At 37.0% G+C, this 23154-nt stretch overlaps 1 protein-coding gene across 1 annotated transcript; it reads right to left on the bottom strand.

Annotated features, from left to right (window-relative positions):
- Positions 1–36: 36 nt before the first annotated feature.
- On the bottom strand, positions 37–22364 carry LOC120624380 (protein phosphatase Slingshot). Its single transcript, XM_039890892.1, is given in 9 exon segments — positions 37–374; positions 376–2167; positions 2255–2524; positions 5630–5824; positions 6524–6589; positions 8693–8856; positions 10204–10375; positions 19350–19411; positions 22070–22364. Coding segments are annotated over 9 exon segments (2811 nt in total). The 5' UTR covers positions 22124–22364; the 3' UTR covers positions 37–338.
- Positions 22365–23154: the final 790 nt, after the last annotated feature.

The raw sequence follows: 23154 nt of genomic DNA, 5'->3' as shown, positions 1-23154 counted from the left end.
CCTTCGTCTTGCGTGATAGAGCAATAAAAACAAGTGTCATTATAAAAGTCTCTACTCACAAACAGGCGTTTATATACATTTACTGTGATAGACAAATACACTGTGATTTCATTTTGTAAATAGTATATAAAACTCTAGATAGATAAAATATCCAGTTTGGCAAGAATTCATAATAAATAAAACAATACTAATGGCCAGAGAGCCGGTAGAAAATTTTAAAGAGGTACTTGAAAAAAGCTGTTTTAAAATGTCCCACCAGCTCTTAGACCATAACTACTACATAGTATTATACACAGGATTCGAACATCTATTATTCGACCGGTTCAAGTTGAGCCTCGTCAACGGATGGGTTTTCCCATGCTGCAATTGTTTTTTATTTTGAGCTTTCGACATCACAGTTGAAACCACCATATTTGAGTAGTCGAGAGGAGCGAGCGCAACTACGGTAGGCACCGCCGGAGGCCGCTCGCCCGCCGGGCCGCAGTACGAATTGCGTACGCGCGCGCGGCTCTCCCCCTCAGCCGTCAGCTTGCACTTCTTTGACATCGACTCGTGCGGCGCTTTAGGCCGGCTGGGCTCGCCACCCGACTCGGAGCGCGTGCGGCCCGGCTGGTCGTACCGGTCCACCAGCACTCGCACCGATAGATCTTCAGCGGGCTGTGGGGGAGGCGTGGGTGCAGGGGGCGAGGCCGGTGGGCGGGCACGCAATACGGAAGGGCGCGGCGGCTCGGGCTCGGAACGCGCCTCGAACTCCTTCTTGAGGTTACTAACGAGGCCGACGGGCTGCGGGCGGGGCGCGGGCGCGGCGCGCGGCAGGTCACCGTGCGAAGCTGCGGCGAGCCGGCGACGACGTGGCCCTACGCGCAGCCACGTGTCAGCAGGCGCAGAAGCGGATAGACGCCCGCCCCACGTGGAGGCGCCGCGGTCCCGTGCGCTCTCCATGCGCGCTAGCTCCTCGAGTATGGCACAGGTCTCGTTGAACTTGCGTTCGTTGGCGGCGATGTCGGGCGGCGGGCGCGGTCGCTCGGCCAGTTCCCGGATGACGCCGAGGTCTAGTGCAGGCTCGTCGCGGGGTGCGGGCGGAGGACGCGCAGCGCGCGTGTCTCCCGAGCCCCACGAAGAGTGTCGCGACAGATCGGGCACCACCGCGCTGTCGAAAGAACTCCAGGAGCTCTGCCTACTTGGCGGCGGCGCCTCGTCGTCACCGCGCCGCTCCGAGTCCGCGTTACTTTCCAACGGATTGCAGGAAACGTCACAAGTTTTTAATTTCACGTCAATCATACCACTATCACTTTTCACTATATCGTCACTGTCGATAGCGTTCCGCATGTCCTCGCCCCGCGGCCATGGCGGCTCCCCGGGGTCCCACGTGTGAATCTTGTCGCCATCCGCGTCGGTCTGCGGGCACTTCTGGAGCACGCGTAGCGGCGACGCGTCCGCGCCGAAGTTGAGGCGCGCCAGGCGGCGCGGCGGCTCGCGGCGCTCGATCTCGTGCACGAGCACGCGCACGCTCAGCGCGCCCTGCTCCTTGAGGCGCATGATCTGGTTGGGCGACACGCTGTAGCTGCCGCCGGCGCACGGCATGAGCATGTGGCGCGTCTCGGAGGCCAGGTTCTCGAGCGACACGGAGGTGGGCGGCAGAAGCTCTCCAGCTAGCTTCGAGTCGGGCGACCAGGACCTCGGCCGGCCCGTGTACGAGCCTGTCAGAGCCAAAACTAGAGGTGTGGGATCCATTATTTTGTTTTCTAATTTGGACGACGACTTTGGTGCTTTTAAATTTGTCTCCGATTTCGACCGCTGCAACTTTTCTTTATTCTTCATGGCGTCCAATATGCCTTGATAAGTCTCGAGTTGGTTTAAAAAGTTATTGTTCGGTTTTATACAGCTTCTTTTCGCTTTGACGTGTCTGAGAGCCTTGTCGAAGTTCCAGTTGAAAGCTTTCATTGCGTAGGCTATCACGACGGAGGCGGACCTGCTGATTCCCATTTTACAGTGCACGAGAACTTTCGAGCCCTCATTCCTGGCTTTATTTATATATTTAAAAGTATTATCCCAGTGCTTTAGAAGATCAGTCTTTTCGTCGTCATAAACTCTAATATTTAGGTAATCAAACATACCTGGGAAAAAATTGTCTATTTCTCTTGTCACATTGAGTATATGTCTAACTCTGGAATTAAAAAACAAAAGACATTTAATATTCCGCTCATGTTTTGAAGTACAAAAAAAATTGGCAAAGCAACTTTGTCATACCTACCCATTTCTTTGCAATTCCTCAAAGTTACTTGCATTCCATTCGGAGCCGAGATAAACATGATCGAATATCTCCGTAGGCGCATCCATTTGGCCCAATATCGTGAGCATTTCTTGGTCTATGAAGGACTTGAACTCGGCTAAGTCCATGTCGAGTTCGTCTTCGAGGCGGCCGCGTATCGCTTTGCTCGTCACTTCGTCGAGATCTACGCTCATCATAATCTCTTTCAGCGTACATCTTATTACGCACTCCGTTTCGTCTCTCTCACGCGGCCTGCAAAAAATAAAACCTTTAGAAAAGAAAAAAAAAACAATAGGTTAACTATAACATGTAATTTGGTATGGAACTCTACGGCGCCAACTTAAAAAGTACCACAACTAATACTCGTTGTATAAGTAAAACATTAAGTTTTTGTATGAAAGTAACCTAAAAAGTTAATACCCATCATTAAATTGCAATGACTAGACATCACATTTTCGTGCGTGTGTGCGCGTGTGAACATGAGTGTGGATTATTATTTTTTCTAAGATCTTAATCTTTGCACCTAGTTCTCCCAGACCCTATTTGATTAATGTTTGGGTTGGCACTAAGTAATTACAGCTCTTCGGACCTCAATTTTTTTTTTTAATCGACCTAATATTACGAGCAACGCTACATACCAAAATCATGTTATATGCATACTACATTTATATACACGGATATTGGGAATATATTTAACATTATTAAATACCTTCCCTTGCTCGCCGTTATCGGGTAAAAACACATAATAGTTATCTTCTATATATATATAATGAAAATGGTCTTCGTTTGAGGCTCAATCACGCCTAAACCACTGATCGTATCGACATGAAACTACCACCATTCGATGCGAAATTTTTCCTAGATGGTTTATGGCTATCTATTTTTTGAATTCCAACATTCCTTCATTTTTTTATTGCTGTTTTACTTTTATGAACATTTATCCCGCTAATATATAAGAATAATATAATATAATAATATATAAGAATCTACCAGACCAATTGGGCTTCTTTTTTATCTTCAGAATTGTCAGGAGAAAGTTTTGTATGTAAGAAAATTTTAAAAAAGCCCGATAAAAAGTTAAAAATTTCGATGATAATCGAAGAATTCCCATCTATATAGTCACTCACCACGAAATCTCGGGAACCATAAGACTTAGAAACGTGAAACTTGGTAGGAATATTACTTTTGCTATGTAGAGGTCAGCTACGAAAAGATTTTAAGAAATTCATTCCCCATCGGGGATTGCGGGGGCGTTAACAATGAACAATTCCCGTTTTTAAACTATAGCTCCTATAGACTTCAAATTTGGTAGGAATCTTCTGTAAGAGGTGTAGAAATAGGCTATGAACGAATTTTACGATAGCTCACCCCACAGGGGGTTGCGGGGGTGGGTATTAACAATTTATATTTTTAATTTTCCAGCTAAAGCTCCTACAAGCTTTGTAGGAATTTTCTATAAGTGATATAAAAATGATCTTCGAGCGGATTTTACAATGAATCACCTCCAATAAGGTTCGCGGGGGTGGGTGTTAACAATAAAAAATTTCAATTTCGAAATATAGCTTCTAAAAATTCTAAATATGGTAGGAATCTTTTATTATTCACATAAAGAACATCTCAAAATGGATTTCAATAAAGTCTACTTCCGACAGGAATTGCGGGGGTGGGTGTTAAAATCTAAAATTTTTATTTCTAACCTGTAACTTCTACAGACTCCAAATTTGGTGGGGATCTTCGTGTATGTAGGGATATTCGTGTATTTCCTTACAACAATCGTCTTTTTGGCAGCGGAGAAAAAGTCATTGAGAGGTTTCAAAAACTTAACTTTACATGTAGCTATCCAATCAACGGACTAAGAATTTTACATTTATTTTACTTTTGCAGACTACATAACCGACGAATTCTTTTATTGCGGGATCGCGGAAATGTAATAGATTAAAATTAATGCATTTTCCAAGCACATGAGATGTGGAAAAGAAATTTAGTTACTTATTCCAATAGAATTCATAAAAAACATGCACAATTAATTTTCTATAAAAAATTGATGTCACGGAGAAAATTTTAGTTAACAGAAAATTCGTCGCACTTGAACCTAGACAGATTTCAACTTCACATATGAGACTTGCAATGACTTTAACTTAAACTTTCAATGCTCATTTCAAATTTTTTTCTTCATGTCAATTATTATTAATTTTTGGAAGAAAAGCACGGAAATGTTATAATGATTGCACATTGAAAGTTACAATGAATATTAGTGAGAAAAATCACCTGGATGAAAGATACAGGCTAAATCGATGGAATTTGGAATTTGAGTAAGTCTAAACAATATCGATGCTTACAGTTCTATCCGCGGGGCCTATTTATGTTCATACAAAAATAAAAAAAAGGAGAATAATAAAAATATGAAAAAAATAAATAAAAATGAAACATAAAATGTAATTTATTTCCTTTTTCAATTCGCCCAGCGAAGCGGGCTGCAAACGGCTAGTTATAATATATGTATATTATCATAAAGAACGAAATAATTATTGCTTCGCATTTCGCACGCATCTAATGCATTTAATTAGCGTATTTGCCAACATCCGATTCAATTCGAGGTCAAGAAATGAGGTCTAGGTGTGCAGTAGCATATTATGTTGAATGTAACAATAAGGTCTTATTCCAATTTCTTAACACGTTAAAACCGACTGCATGCGAGCAATCGCAGTTATCTTTTTGTTAATATTTTAAACTATGCTTGTTAAAAATAAAAATAACCGAGAAATACGGTTTAACGTGCTTCCGAGACACAGGGTTAACACAGCCAATTGCGCGAACCTGGGCTGATACTGAGAATTCTTTATACTTTACAAGTTTGAACCGATCCGGGATTCGATCCCAGGACCCGTGATCCGTTGTTAATAATGCTAACCGCTACAGACAAAGGCAGTTATCATTATCTTGTGATAATTGTCGGGTTCTGAGAGGAGCGTTGTGGGTCTATGCTCTCAAAATCTCTCAAACAACTTCTATGAGATGAGCCTTGTGCAAAGCAATCGTTAATAAGCTAAGAGTAATTGTTAGACTTGAAAAATCTTATATGTATAAGATAAGTACAATATTTCAGCGATTCTCTGTTATTGTCATTATGCCTATTTTTGCAAGGTATAAATGTCCCCGCCCACGGGCCACTGCCCACAACCACAGAACACAACCAACGGCCATATTTTCTGTAGCTTTCATACATTTTCCATATGGCCTCGTCGCACACTATTAACGCCGGTGGCCGCTAACGATACAATTCGTCGTTTGCTGCTCACGCCTTGTGGTTGTTGCCAGCGGCTCGTGTGATGGGACAGAGTGTGTTTCGTTATTAACTTGAGCCTGAGCGAGTCCGGCGAGGGCGGGCGGCGCGACTCGAGGCAGTCCATGGCGTGCCACTCGTTGAGGCAGGAGCGGTCGGAGCCGACGCACCGGTCGTAGTGCGCGCACCATGCGTGCGACGCGCCGCCCGCAAAATGGTTGAGCGAGCGGGCGCGCGCGCTCGCCCGGTGCAGCGTTTGTAACGCCGACCTGCAAACGAGCACTGTACATTTGACACGCTTTAAAATTGTTTGCTTGCTTAAATCCTTACTCCAATAGCCTAGTGTTTAGTTTACAGTTTGTTTTGTAACTGTAACCAATTGTTGGTTACAGAGACGTAGCCCTACCCTCTGCGGTATGAAAACCTGTGTTGCAGAGGGTAGTTTCTTCTTGTGCCCTGTAATTGGCCGGAAATGGTTTAATAATGCTGACAAATATATTACGACAATACACACATTGTCATCTAGTCCCAAAGTGAGCGTAGCTTGTGTTATGGGTACAAAGATAACTGGTACTTTAAGAAATAATATTCATAAAGACAGGTTTATGGACACAGGGCGGCACGTTGCAGGAGGTGTTCCTTGCATGCCCTAATGCGAAAAAAGCCTTGTCCGTCAACTATTACTATAAATAAAACCAAACACCGGTCATACACCCCTCAAGTTAAAAAATAGTTGGCTCGCAATCGAATCTTGCTGGAGTATCGTATACTTAAAAGAACGCGGTTTTAGTCATAAAGAAACACCGTCGCCATCGTAGTCCTACGTGAAACATAAAGATCCCTAAAATACGCAATATAGAAGAAGTCGCAGTTCAGTTCATACTGTGTAATCCAAAACAGGAAAATGTTACACAGGCGAAATCGCGAGTTACAGTTCATACTTACTTCGTAATCATAAAAATACATACCACATGGCTTGCACAGACACTGGCTTGAATATATGTTGTTGGTTGCACACGCACACACTAAACCCCCTGTGGACAATGAATCCGTAATTAGTTATTGTTCCAGTGTACGTAGATGTCATCGAGTTGGATTCCTGCAATTATGACGATAAGGCTCCTAATTAAACAAACAATAAATCTATAAGCGGTGGTTTTTTTTAACGACTTCAATCATTCTATCTGTACATTATTTATCTTTACTCGCAAACTTTTAATCAATACAATTAAATATCAATTGCTTTAACGGTGAAGGAAAGCAGGAAACCCGCACGCACGCCTGGGTTCTCTTAAATGTTCACAAAGGTGTGTGAAGTCTATTAATCTGCACTTGGCCAGCGTGGCCCTTCTCACTCTAAAGGGCACCCGAGAGCCGTTAATGGATTGAAATGATGATGATGATGATGATGATGATGATGATGATGAGTATGATGATGATGATGAGTATGATGATGATGATGATGATGATGATGATGATGATGATAATAATGATAAACTTGCAAACATTCCAATGTATTGTATCTATTATATATGCTACCCACATAAACAGTGGCCTGAAATTCATACATGCACAAAAACACTGCATACCCTTAAATATAGCCCGTATAAGAGGAGGATTTTTCCATTTTAAACAATTTTCCTGCTGTATGCTTACCCTGGTAAGGAACCCAGTGCACGTCACTGCATATATATTAGATACAATACATTTGATTCTTTCCGCTTCGAACGTTTTTGTTGGAAAGTTTACACACACTTATACCGATTATAAATTATAATAGGTATATGTGGTTTGATTGACAATAGAATATGATTAGGGATTTAGAGTTTGACCTCATTTATTTGTTATCATGACCACTATTCAAAGTTAACTCTAATGTGTTGGTTTTAACATATTTTTTACAATAAAAAAAATTATTCGGTTCCCTTATCAAATTTAAATTGTCCACGCGCTACAGACTAGTCTGACTACTCAATATAAATAGATGTTACGGAAATCAGCAGTTACAATAACATTATCAGTAAATACTACTTGTAAATATGTCAATATTGAGACAACATTCATGAGTGAAAATTAAAAACCGGACACTTCTTCTGCTATATTTAGTATGGGACTGTATCGTTCCGCAAGCCTAGTTTCATCAAGATCGATAAATGTCTTTATAATCGGTTTGGTCAGTGTGAGATCACGTGGTAATTTTTGTGAAGAAAAGGTGCTTAATATCATCGCTTGCAGCAGTATAATACTATTCCTAGCTGAGCCGCGCGGCAAAGTGACCGAAAAACTTATATGAGTCGTTTGGTTGTCTTGGTAGGACGCGAAGGGAGGGCGATATTAGGTGTAAAAATATTCCTTATAAATTTGATGGTTCCAGAATAAAAAGTTACTATGCTTATGTTACTGTCGGTCCTTTCAACTAACTCTATGCCAAAAATCAAGTCGATTGGTTCCTTAGAGGGCGTTAAGGAAGGACGGACACACTTTCGCATTAATAATATTAGTATTGATGGCGCTCTTGTTTCAGAACTATTATCCTAACATAAGAGGCCGTCAAGGGATTTCATATAAATCAATTATTTTATAATAATACTGCTATAAACGATGCTAGTAAGCCCCCTGCACGGCTTGCATGGGCAGGAGACATTTTTCTGCTCTAGAAAAGGAAATTTTATATTCTCACATAGCTTTATGAACTATGCTAGCTTTGGAGCACAAGTGGAAACTGCATATATCGTTCAATTTCGTGTTTAGTGCGGCCAATTTATCCGCGAACCAAATGTAAACAAACAAATGACATATCGTGAACATATTAGGTTAGGTAAGGATATTTTAGTATTTTAGAGCATAACATCTTTTCTTTTTAACTTTTTCAGAAGACTAAAACTAAAATTTATTTGTATTTTTGCAGCAGATTAAAATGTTGTTTACTCCTTCACTAAGCGAACGGCCTGACATATGTTTGTTTACATTTAGTCTGCGGATAAATTGACCGCACTTTAATTATAAACTTTTCCAATTCCCTGTTGCCGTGCTTTGGCTGGTGGAGACTTGAGTTTTATCCCTTGTCAGGGGATTAAATCGGGAGATATAATTTTTGTCCCCTACCTACGCTAGCCGTGCTGGTGCAGTTATCTTACCCATCGCCGTCAAGTTTTATAGACGTGTCCGCCAGGACTCGCAGAACAAGCCCAACCGTCGTCCGCTCGTTGCAGTCTATACCCAACAGCGCTGCTTCGTCACCACGACAAACCACTACCAAGTACCGCGTCCGCCCTGGATGAGCGCTCTCCAATTTCACCGCCTAGTACAATTAATATTATGTAATCAAGTACTAAGATAAGACAAGGCCGCTACGTGTTAGCTACGTTACAGTCAATAGCGTGACCAGGGTTGTTGGCCAGTGTAGGCACAAAGCAGGAAGATGGCATTAAATGGAAAATGATCTTTCTTTATGAGTTATATTATATAATTCGGGATAGCTTCCTAACCTGCTGATTTTATGTATGCATGAAGTGTACGGTAGTATGCCGATGAGGTATTATAGTATGTATATGTGACAACGACACGGAAGACTATAGTTTTTCAACTTTTGCTAGATTCAGTACTTTTGCAGAAGTAACTGTAACAAACTTTTCATAAAACATATGCGGTGACAACCATATACTATATTTAGGGTCAAATGGGACGACTATAGCGGTAGAAACATAATAATGTGCTAGTTTATATTTAAACAATAATTTGCACACACATTGCATACACAAACACGTCATGTATGTGATGTCTTTGCGCTAGGGCTGTCAATTTTTTGAAAACTAAAATATAAGTAATTATTTCTAAATAAAGTATTAGTGATAAGTTCTTTCTAAGGGTGGTATCTTAGTAAATAACCTAATAACCTAATTTAAAAATGACTTTGTGTTTATACATAATATATGAATTTATATAGATTCATACTATGTAACCACGCCCGTTATTTCTCGGTCTATTTAACCGTTTTCGGGTATGTTATATTTACCTACCTAGATACTGAAATGTACATGACTAAGTCATAACCTCTATAAACGGAATGCCTTCTAATTTGATTATCACATTTTTTTGTAGTAATGTAGGTAAACCACGGTATGCTAATGATATCCTTAACTTTTTAGAGTTCAAAATAAAGTTCAACTTTTTTAAGCAAAATTTCGAAAAAATTAAACCATCTTAACCAAAGAGGAAATCCAGAAATAGATGCTTAATTATCCAACCTTATCTAGTACACAGAAAAGTACCATTATAGTAAACAAATATATTAATCTCCCTATGTTATCACTCATCATACCAGTGATTCAACCTATAGTGTAGTAGAGACGTTATTAATTAAAGAAATGCCAAAACAAAATAAATATACTACGACATACACACATCACCATCTAGCCCCAAAATAAGCATAGCTTATATTATAGGTACTAAGATGAATATATTTATGTATAATAGATCTACATAAATACTTATACAGATAAACACCAAGCCACTGAAAAATCATGTCTTCACATAAACATTGTGGGCCGCTGCTTGCATGTATTTGGCCGGTACAGTAATTTCGATTAATATTAAGAAGGTTGACAAAATGATGCTCAAATTTCCAAGCCAAGAAAATAATATTTACCATTTTGAGCGTCTCCTCCGAGCGCACCAAATAAAACATAGACTGTAGGTGGTTGTGAATGTCCTGCTGAGGATGCGGCCGCGCTGGCGAGCGCTTGCGGTCCGTGCAGCCCTGCTCCGCACTGCCCAGCACCAGTGCCGCGCCCTTGTTAGCGAAGTAGCACTCATTGAGACTGGAACAAATAAATAACTGTTTTTTTGGATAGAAGTAGGCGGCTGACCGCAAATCTTATAGTAAGTACTATATAAAGCTGAAGAGTTTTTTTGTTTACTTAAACGCGGTGATCTCAAAAATTGCTGGTCCGATTTTAATAATTCTTTCAGTGTTGGATAGCTCATTTATCGAGGAAAAGTAATAGAGAGTGCAACGGTGTTTGCGCACGAACTTGTGCACAATGCACTTGTATACTATAGTATCTCCCCCGTAGTTGGAAAATCTCTCGGCCAATTGACCACCGTGGACGAAATCGGACAGGGTTATGATCTAGCTGCGCCGGTGTTAACCGTGGTGAATAATCGTTCGGTTGCTTCGTTAGCACGTGAAGGAAGGACGATATTTGTTGTAAAAATACGAAAAACGACTTGTGGGAATTTATTGTTTTTAAGGAACTAACTAAGGAAACTACTAAATCATTTCTATTGGTTGCTTAGTTAGGGCGTGAAGTAGGAGCAACAAACACAATTTAGCATTTACAATACCTATTAGTATGGATGTAGAAGAACACTGTAATACTGCGAGCAAGTCAAACCTATGACCAAGTCCGGTGCTAGAAAAAAACTATAAAACTTCAGACGAATTATCTGTTTCACCACCTTCATTAATACTAAAATATCATAATCATCTCAACCGACAGTTTGATGGAAAATACGTCTTTCGTAGGGATTGTCACGCTCTACGGCAACTCGTTTTAGTTATACCGTGGTGGTCTACCAACGCTGCATTGTCTTGGTCTAGGTCGCCACTACGTCACCAGAACACCTTGAAATCACAGCGTCCGTCAATCTTCCGAACTATGTGCGTCACAAACTGCCACTTTAGCTTCGCAACTCAATGACCTATGTCAGTAACTCTTCTTCTACGGACCGCCCCATTTCTTTATAGTAAATGCATAGCCGACTTATAGTAAATGTTAACATACAACATGTTCTAATAATGATGGCGTCATTTGAAGTGCATTTGGCAACGCAAGCTATTTTTTTCATTATAAGGGGGCCAAAATTATGACAAGCTGATAACAAGAAAACAAACTTGCTCTGACGTAGCGTGCTTTATTTAAAGATTTGGTTTGGTATTTTCCTGTGCCGCGACGTCACGCCATAATCTTTCCTATTTTACTATTACGATAAATTATTAATGTGGTTACATAACAAAATATTTATATTTCTATGTTTTTTCGACCCTGTATAGATCTTGGGCAAAAAAGATACTCTAAACCATCTAAATAAGCATAGGGACTACAATATGTTGCATGCAGAAGACAAATCTTTAAAGACACAATTCCTTATGATAATAGTAGAGTATACTTGGTATAAATATAGAGGGTCGGCTAATGATAAAAATAGCTCCAAGTAAAAAAGTTGTACACGGCTCGGTGGGCACTTTGAGCGGTCTGTCACATTGAAATCATCGATGATAAAAATAATTGAGTATCGACTAGTTACAACAGGCTGTCCTTCAAAAGAGGTGCGCGAGAATCGTACCTACAAGTCATTTGGCTGTAATGACTTTTTAAAAATAATGCAACCTCGAAATGTATGAATGACGCCATTTTTAGTCAGGTTGCGGCAATCCGTCTTGTGGCGTTTACCTTCCTTTCACCACAGCCCGGGCGCGATACGGAGCTCGTTCGCGCACCCGCCAACCGCGAGACAAGCTGGCTAGCCCTTGAGCCGTGGGTTTGCACTTTGCCTCCATACGTTCATCTACATCGTGGCGATTACTCATACTACTAGCTATTTTCGATTAATCCTTCAAACGCATAATACATTACTATATAACATTAATTTGCAGAACTGTTACTGTTTTCATGTAGATATCTACCGCTTCGTGTTCTGAAAGGCAACGTTCTTGATTTTAAGGTTTCCGATACCTACTCAATAACAAGATAACTTTTAAAGTTATCTAAAAACGGAAATATAAAAAAATGACTTTTGTCCTAACATCGCTCGCGAAACTATGTTAGTTGTTTATAAACTTTTGCATTTATAACACTAAAATAGTAGGTACTTGCACATGGGGTAGAAACGAGCAAAGCAAATACGGTCTACATTAAAAGAACCAATTAATAAAATACAACATGGTTACTTAATGAGTAAACTGTGAGATCCAAACTTATGCGTTTTCACGTTCATTTTGCCTGTTTGGTCAGGTGGATTTGATGGTTAAATAAATAAGGAAAAGTTTCTTTAGTCCAGAGTTTTTTAAATTATATTGAATAAAACTGTACCACTGAAATAGTTTCAGGATCTAAACACATAAAATAGATATTTAATTCTAATATCGAAAAAAGTGATTTTTACAGTAGGAAACTGTAAAAATCACTGTTTTCGATATAAGAATTAAATATCTATTTTATGTGATACAGTTTCCTACTGTAAAAATCACTTAAGCATAGTTCGAGTTCCTTTTTTTCATAATGGCTGGTTGTCACCATTTCCACACGGAACATACATACACATAGGCTGATAAGTACTTGCTGCATAGAGCAGCGGGGTACAGATTACGATAAAAATATATTTTTTAATAATAAATCGATACTTTGTCCCATAATTTTATTTAAATGACCTTGAAGCTCGACCTTTGTTTGATGCTCACATTTATTTATAACAGTAAAATCCCGTTCAAAGGGAGCTTTCATGCATCAAACTCGCATGAGTTGACCTTTTTCGTAATTATACGGCTGACTACGCAAGTTTTCTACGTATACATAGATATGTGTAAATAATGAAATGAAACGAACATACATTTTATTGTACAACCAACTAAATTATAACAACACGAGCTTAAATCGCACATTAATAAACACGAAGCTATAATGCGGACTCATCGCTAAAAAGCTAGCAGGAAGAGACATAAATTATATCCCCGATTGTATCCCTTCTGCACTTCTGCCCCAACGCACGGCAACAGGAAATAGAAGTTTATATGCGCCATTGCAAAAAATCTGTTGCTCTGCTTGTTTAGTCAGACAGCAAGGGTCACAGGATCTCATCAGGGAGAACAAATAATTTTGCCATTTCGCCGGGGAGAAAAATGTCTACTGTTAGCCGTGCTGCCTAACAAACTAGCAGAAGAAAAGGAAAACTCATGGTTTAGGGTTTCACTCAAGATACAGGGATAATATATAGAGTGTAGATACGAAATACTATTAGAAAACTATCAAGGATAGATAGAATTTTTGAGTTTATTAAATACTGCTCTCTACATTGTCACTTCCATTACAGAAGCAAGGGCGGTTGATCTCAAGGTTCGTTAAAAATAGAGCGGCGGCGCGTTGCCAAAGCCGCGTTGCCCGCTTATAGTTGCGCGTGTATACAATCGCCGCATCGGCAGCCCGTGAGCCTGCTTCTTCGTAACGCTTTACCCAATTTAGGGCAGCGCACATCTCCGCCACATGGCGTGACGTCGCGGCGCGCGGCGCTTCAAAACAATGCGACCTACAAATTTAGTAATTGACTCAAATGTTTGTTACACTACCTACAAAGTCAAAGTCAAATATACTCTTTTAACTTGTGCAAGGCAGTTTTTATGCTTGAGATGATGATGATCCATTGAAAATGATTTTTTTTTGACTGAAATCTCACCTGGTGGTAGATATATACCAACGCAGTGGAAGACGGTAGCGGGCTAACCTGTTAGGGAGTATGGCCGATAAATTAAACCCATACCTCTACTCCACATCGTACCCTAATTCACTCAGCGACGTCTTTGTCAGTAGGGTGGTAATTAGCCACATCCGGAACATCCCAACAGACCAGACCAGAGAAGCTCCGAAATTATATATTGCCCCTGCCGGGAATCGAATCCGGGATCCCACGTTGTCCCAGTACCCACCGCTGCACCAGGGAGGATCGTTAAAAAGTACTGCAGGTGTCTATCGGTACTATTAGTGATAACATCATTCGCAAAAGAACTAAAGCTGCGATGGTCCTAAACTCTCCCCTAGTCTAAAAAGAACCGTACAAAAAACTAAGTCTCTTTAAATCACACATTTTTATAACAATACTAGCTGTTCCACGGCCACGTTCTACGTGCCAGTATATATTACGGTTTTCTAAAAATCCCTTGGGTACCGTTTGGTTTACTGGGATCAAGAGTTACTCTCCTATGTGACTTACTATCCGTCCTTATAACTGACTCTGTGCCGTAAATCAAGTTGACTGTATGCTTAGTGAGGGCGTTAAGGAAGCACAACCAAACAAAGTCCTCAGTAATTTTATAAATCATTTTTAATTTGGCACAATAGTGAAAATCCCAAAAAAGAATTTGTTTAATGGTATTGGAAAACTAGAAAGTACTTATTTGACTTATTCTATCATAGAGTTTTACTTTTAAGCAGCAAAAATTTGGGCACGTCACGTGATATACATCTAAAATCTTTAAACAAGCAATTATTGTATATATGTATTATATTTACATATATAATCTGAATCTCAGAAACGGCTTCAATGCAGGCGGTTCCGGGGGCGATAAATCAATCTGATCAATTTGTTTAATTTTTTGAAAACATAGTTTTGCCGTGTTTTCAGGCAATGACAATATGCTCCAATTAGAATAGGAAGATAAATTTTGCCACCATTTGGTTATTTTTTATCGATTTACCAAAAATACACGGTTACTCCAACTACTTTTACATCATCTCCGAAACTACTTATGGGACCAAATGACATTCTTTAAAAAAAATACTGTCTTAAGGACTTAAATTATACGGCTGAAAATGACGATTGAAAATAACATTTTAATTTTTAATACAAAAATGCCTCATAAAGTTCAAAGAGACAGGACCAGTGTTTTTGTAGTACAAGTACATAGTATATCTCGATCGCGAACGTTTTTCTTCTGGTTGTACAAAATACCTTTTTTGTTTTAATTAGTTAAAATCACCATAAAACGAAACAAAAATCATAAGTCAATTAAGTTTTTACAATTTCAGGTATAATAATATAATAGCTTGATAAAATATATATTTTTTAGGTTCAATTGTGTTTTCAAATAAGTTTTCGCTACTGGTTTTGTTTAATGAAATAAAAAGGAATCTATGTCATTTCAGGATGTAATTGCTTTCTATTAGTATTATTAAAATCGGTTTAGTAGTTTCAAAGTTTATTGATTAAAAATAAATAAACAAACAAATATTTTTGACGGGAGCTAGATATATCCGTGCCAAATTAAGTCAAGATCAGTGTAACAGCCGTTAAGCTTTAGATAAAAAACGAACAAACAACATTTCTGTATTTTAGAAAATATATAAATTGTAAACAGTTATTATTTGGTACGCAGCATGTGTGCGCAAAATTTTTCTTCTTAGAATTTACAACTCTCTTCGAATTAACTAAGGACGATATTTAATTTTCTGTGGGAACCATCGCCGGATAATTAAATATCGTCCGGAATGTTAGAATGTTGCTATTTCACAAACTTTTTCCCAATGAAGTGCATAACCGTTTTCCGAGAAACAATACTAAAGTGGAGTGGTTTTTGATCTCTCAATATATAATAAGTCGTGTACTTCTTCGGTTTAGTTTTAGTCGGTTTCTGTATGCTCTTAATTCTATGCTTGGAAAAAAGGTGTTTGAAGAGCTCTGTGAGCGCAGTATGTAAAAAAAAAAAATTCTAACGCCCGTACGTTATAACTATTTCTTCACATAGTTAAATGGGCAAGGTTATTGGTATTATTTAATTAAAGGGTTACACTTTTACATGTTTATTCGTTTGGATCTAGACGTTTAATTGAAATATTTTTTACGGGAAAGGAACTTTTTTTACTGTTTAAATGTCGTACACATTTAAAATTGGTAAATCTTCGCAGATTGTTTAATTTATGTTTAAGCGCTTACGAATTTCCGACTTCCGCCTGCGTGGATTTCCGAATTGTTCTTCTTCTGAAAGGCTTCGTTCGTTAACAATTTTTAATAATACCACGGGAACTATTTGTAAAGTTCGAAAGTACACGTGGGTCGTAAACAATTTTCAATTTAATAGGAATCGGGATAGAAGGTAGCCTATGTGCTTTTCCATGTCAAAGGCTACATGCATGCCAAATTCAATCCAAATCCGTTCTGCCGTCTTTGTTTGATTAAGTCACCGCGGCTTCGTCTGCTTTGACTTCCGGGTCTAAAGCTTATACATTACGATTAGTAGGATAGTAGGATTTATTATGATTTTATATAATATAGTAGGCGTACTAAACAATTTTCGTTTAGTAGGCATTATGCCCTAATTTCAAAAACATATTTGGACTTGTATATAATCTTACATACGCAATTAAACCCTTATAGATATAAAAGGGGGATTGTTATATATATATATATACCAACACAATAAAAATAACCTACTAACCTTAAAAACCCAAACGTGAGTCCTATGACTCAAATATGAATGTTATTAATCTCAAAGTCTTTCAACCGACCATTCATTCCTTAGTTGTTAGAAAAAAAAAGTAGCATCATGTATTTATTTGATGAGATGTACAGATATAGATTAAAGTATCCTTTTATGAACTAACAATAATTTAAAATTTGTCTTTGTTATAAAAAGAAGTAAGTAAACAATAATACTTTTACGACAAAAACAATTATTTTTATAAAGAATAACGAAATAAAAGAATTGCAACTGAAAAAGATACAGGTAATTTGATGATTTGTTTAATTTATTTTTTCAAGATTTTTTTCAGAGATCAAAGTGTTTTAGTCAATTATATTTTATTTTATTATATTTTTCAACTTCGTTCAACTTATTTTATGTAGTTAAGATAACGAACTAAATATGAATGACGTCTTACTTGGAAAGTCATTATCGTTAAGAAGGAATCTCGTACTTACACCTATTAGTCACACATTAACGTTAATCGCTAATTGCTTTCATTTTTCAGTTATTCTTATTGGTAGGTACCTGGTAATGTCTACCTATCAATATCACGTAAATGTAATATTAAGTATCAGTTATTGTTCATAAAATATTGCAGCTCTATTAATTGCTGTGTGGATAGCTGATCAGAATAGAGTTATCAATCCCTCCTCTTCCCTCGGGTATCGTACGAGGCGACTAAGGTAATATAACGGAGAACGGGCAGCAGCTTCCTCTGAACTACTACCTTCTACACCAACCCTTCTGTCAAGCGTCATCCAGTAGTGGACTGACATCCAGTAGTAAGCTATTGATGATATCATAAACTTTACATTAACTTACAAAGTAAACAACCGTTTGAACATCAGGTCAACAACTTGTCCAAAAGTACATTTTGGGAAACAACAGGTCAGATACACTAAGATCTTAGAACAGGTATTACCTAAATGCAACCATATCCCACACAATTCCAAACAAATAGTGTCGGTATCACTGGATATGACACTAACACAAAAACTAAGAGCCCGTAATCGCAATTTTCGCGACGGATGCGGTTTGTGAAACGGCACACGGGCCGCTGCGCGCACCGCGGTTCACCATCCGGCGCGTCCCGAGTTACAATACGGCGCCATACGTGCGCAAGCGTCGTCGTCAGCCCATACAACTCGCAGCGCCTGAGCCAGCCCGAACGCGTCGAGCGCCTGTACGTAGTTACGTTCGTCACGGCTTCCCTCTGAACCGAGCGCGAACTATCGCGTAAATATAGAAACTCTATACAGAACAGGAACATGAGATGCTCAAGAACACTCTTTGCTATACACACCCCTGCTAGCACGTTACAAATGTTTATTTATGTAGCCGTAGCCGATTTTGATAACTTTTTAACGTCAATTCAAATTATTAGTTAGGCCCTAGTTACAACGATACTTTTCTCGTTGTGAGAGCTTGTTCAAAGTAGATGTGGATGCAATATAATTGTATACACAACAACAATAAATCCCTGATAGTAGTCGGACCTAAGATTGTCCGTGACTTGACCCGCGGATAAATTTTAAGGTTTGCTTTTGATAAAATTGCTTACAGAGAGTTATTTTATTTCAAAGTAGCAACGATTTCGTTCGCGTGTATTTAGAAATCCAACAGAAGAGGAAAAATAATACTATGACCGTCTCCAGGATTTCAAACTATTTTTATGGAACTATATCTATGCAATTTATATAAAAGATAAGTTAGAGATCAAGCAACTAATTTTAATTTTCCGCAGGTTATTTTTACCTGCAGCATTTCCGAGGCTAACATCCTATTTCCATATTCATTTAGATCGGTTCAACGGTTGACCTGAACATAAGGAACAAACAACCAGACCCTACTTTCGACTAATATTCGTATAGATTATATTAGTCAAGTGTGAATACATGCCTTTAACTTTAAAAACATAAGACAGTTAGTCCCACCCTTTTGGTCTATTAACCGACTGACAAAAAAAGGAGATTTTTATAGGAAATTACACATTTGCTATCGAAATGTACCATTAGGTCAAGTGAAACTGATGATGAAGACTACGGATGGCCACCGGAACTACACAATATACAATATATGTATTTGCTGGTTGCGCTATATTGATGGTATATAGTAAGCAATTTATGCTCATCACAATAAAGGAGCTGACGGTGAAGGAGAACTCCTCAAACATTAAGGCCCCAGCTTCGAGAAAAGCAACTTATTTTAGAAGGTTATGAGCATTTGACATTTTGTTATTATAACTTTGATATAATTACAAACCTAGCCACTAAAAAGCGTGAAAAAAGGTTTTGACAAAAAAAAATCGACGTTGTTATATTACTAGAAAAGCAAGAAAGAAATATTTTCTACACATTTAAGTTGGTGCCAATCTTCGCATCATTGCTTTCAATAAGCCTTGATAGTTGTCAACCACATATGCCTATAAGTAAAAAAACTAAACTCCCTGAAAAATCTGTGAGAGCTTTTCGAAATGCCTTCGCTGTTTCGAAGATTAGCACAATAATCATTTGTGGTTAATAAAGTAACTTATTTTAGTTTGTGTAGTTTGTGCTACATACCTCTTGCTGGTAAGATTCCCAGCATCGTCTTCGGAAGCTTCAGTTGATTTTTCTTCCTCATCCTGTGAAGAAAATTAATGATTAATTAAATAATATGTTTTATTTGTAGCAAAATAATGCAATGTTCTTTTTTGTACTCTGGACAATAGTTTATGATAAGGCAGAATTATTTTTGTTTTAAGTTATCTATTAATGATTAGAATGTAGTATCACTCTGTGGCATGATAATGTTAAACTATGAATAAAATTTAAAAAAAATATTATTTGTCTGCACACAATATCACTGTTCCTTGGTTCACCAAAAATTAATTATATTACAATTTATAAAATAGCTACTTGGCACTGGGACTTAAAGGAATATTAAAAAAAAGGATTTTTATTGATATATAGCTGAAAAGCTTCTGAAAAGCATTCCAAAAATGCTTTGACATTTTTACATACCATTTGATGTTACAACTGCATTGCCAGTTTTTGTTTCTGTGGAATTATTCATAAAACAGATTACTTTCAAATTACTAACATTATTTAACACAAAATTCATATTTTCTGTTCTAATAATAGTTATGTTAAGATACATTATAATTTTTAACTATTTTTCATAATTATGAAAAGATTTAAAGATATATATAACATTTAATTTAATTATAAAAGATATAGAATAAGTTCATTAATATATATTTAAGGCATCCTTTCCAGAGTACAAAAAATATGTATGTGATATTTTTTCAAATAAATTACATATTTCATTTAATCTCTTTATCTTTACCTTTACTATAGTATCCCATATGCATTTAGAATCATAACAATACTGACTGAATTAACATTTGACATTATAAAGCTAGTTTGTAGGTTTTAACATGCTAAACACAATAAGTGTCAGTATGATTTGAGAAAATATTTTTGTGTTAGCCCATTTTTGACAAAGGTTACAACATTCTGCTACAATGGCCCATAGTTTAAGTGGTTGAAGCTGTAGAACACAGACATGTAATAATAATATTAATTCAACAAAAGAAATTCCTCAAAGAGATCCCATATTTGCTTTAGCATACAAATGTAATAAACAATCACATTATTAATTCTGTAACAATGGAAGTTAAAATAAAGTTCTAAACAGTGTAATATTTTGTAATATTGTGACAATGACAAAAAAGCATGATAGAAGAATGTTTTGGAGGTTTCGTCCGTGGCTAGTTACCAACTCTTTTTAAGAATATGATAGACTAGGTTTAATGAGAGTCACAGGACTCCAAAACATAGTTGCAGTAGTTTTAGCTTGTAAGGAGGAAATATAATTATTATCTCCACTCTACGTAAAAAACAAACTGGCATGAGACTGAAACTAGTATAGAATGTCTGAACTGTACTTAGCACGCAATAATGTGATTTAAAAACGTAGGGCACAGACCTACGAAGAGAGTTTTTTGATTCTATTATTATTAGATAAGATGTTTTTAAAAAAAAAATTTGCTTTTGTGTGTCAATTTAAATAACAAATCATAATAGATTATGTTTTGATTTTATTACAATAATGTAAAGTACTCTAAAAATAAAAAAATAAAACTCAGGAAAAAAACTACATTTTTTGTAGTCCCTAAACTAGATTTAAAAATTTAATTTGAATTATCAAATATATTATTGCCTGACACAACCATGCCCGCGTATGGTAAATGACTTTTTATATATTTCATTTTAGGTAGGTCCAAGATTTGATTACCCTAAACTTGAGTTAGTAGAACACTTTTTAATTTAAGTATTTATTTATTTCATTGTTTTTGTTATTTACCAGAAATAGTTACAAACATAGATAGTACTCATATACTATCTATGTTTGGTTATTTGTTAACAAAGAGAAACTTATATCTATAAGAGATCCCTTCCACCAAACACCCTTGTGTGCAAGATGATTTTGTAAGGTGGATAGTTCATCTAAAGGTACAACTAAAAATACAGAATGTATCTACATAACATTACAGTGAGCTATTCATCTGATTCAAAATTTGTTTCTATCATGCAATTGGAATCTGCAAAAAGCATATTGCTATGTCTCTTTAATCCCCTTGCCCTTTGAAGCTTGCATGTATTTATTAATATGAATGTATAACTCATCATCAGATCTATTATCAGTATTTACTGATACCTGTGAAACAGATGGCTTGAGTTATATTCTTTAATTACTTCAGAGCTTACATTGCCATACATAATTTAAAAAAAGGGCTAATTTGATAGCTTATCTATATCAAAAATGTATCTATACAAATCCAAATTATAACAGAACTATCTATGTAATTTTTTAGACACAATACAAAGTAAAATCAGCCTGATTTAGGTCTGTTTCATTAATATAGTTATTATATATATTATGTTCAGAGCAGATTTTGTTTGAAAGTTTTAATCATTAAATAAAGTGTCTTTAGAGAATGTTTCCCTTTAGGTCTATTTTATAAATCATCCTTGCAAACTAGGAAAGTTAAACTACTACAAAGAAATAATCAGGAATATAAAATTAGGTTAAGTTTATGTCTAATCAAACAAATAATGATTAACTATTTAATTCATGACATAATATCTATAAACATGTTTACTGTTTATCCATGTAAATACATATTGATATTTTATAATTAACAAAAATAAAATTATAGTACTGTGTGCCATATGTATGAGTCCCTAGTCAGTGTGCTAAATTATTGACCTAACTTTTACATCCGTTAGTTACTCACCGTTTTCTTTGGTGTTTGCACACTCGGAGTACGACGAATTGTTACAAGTGCCATGCCACATTAATCCTAACCAATCATTATCAAAGTAATACACAATCACAAACATAAAAGTGATTTAATATCGACTTGTCATAATACTAATCTTAAATATGAATCACTAAATATATTTTAATAACAAATGTGATACATAATTCACTCTCTTTGCACTCATGGCGAAACAAAATAACTTTCGAACATGTTATTTGATAATTTATATATTTTATTAAATCTACGAACACGGAACAACGAAAATAAATTTACAATGCAATCATTTTAAAATAGACAAATAAATAATTAAAGATGATGATGGAGACCATAGGTTAAATATACGTAGTAGGCAATACTTCTCACAGGAAGTAAAGGACCTATGAAAACTTTATCGTCCGTTCATCATAACTTGACGCGTCATACTTAATTAAATATCATAAAATTTAATTACCGTGACTCCTTTTGTTCTTAACATTTATTGACATTTATTATTTCCTTCATTAAAATAGGTAAATCGCGCACGAGATTATATAGGTATTATCTATACTCGTAATGAAACGAAACCAGGCCCTAAGCCAGACATTTCTTAATAAATTTAGTGCGTCACATTACACTTAAGTGTCATAATATAATAGATCCTGGGCTTAGAAAATTTCACAGATAATGGTAGTCTTCTTCTGTTCCGTTCTAGAAGAAGAGCAAGAATGGTAGTCTTATTTATTTAGAACAGTTTGAAATAAAATTATAAATATAACCTAAAACAAACTATTTAAAAACTAAATAAAATCTAAAACGTCCTTGAAACCACCGCAGCGAGGCACAGTTCCTAAGATGCTGGCAGCATTGCCCCTTTGGATGGCCAAACTAATACGTTGGCCAAGGTAACTGCCCGCTCTAGGATCACCGGTAGACTCGATAACCCTTTTTAGTAGTCTTAATCTTTAATACATAAAAAAATACCAACCGGCTACAACTATTTATTAAGTATAATGTTATAAAGTTAGGGAAGGGAAGTTAAGTAGAGCATCATTCGGATTCAATTGTACGACAATTCCTTT

The sequence above is a fragment of the Pararge aegeria genome, chromosome 6, assembly GCF_905163445.1.
Source record: "Pararge aegeria chromosome 6, ilParAegt1.1, whole genome shotgun sequence".
NCBI classification, from domain to species: Eukaryota; Metazoa; Arthropoda; class Insecta; order Lepidoptera; family Nymphalidae; genus Pararge; species Pararge aegeria.
This window is presented reverse-complemented; position numbering and strand designations above follow the sequence as displayed.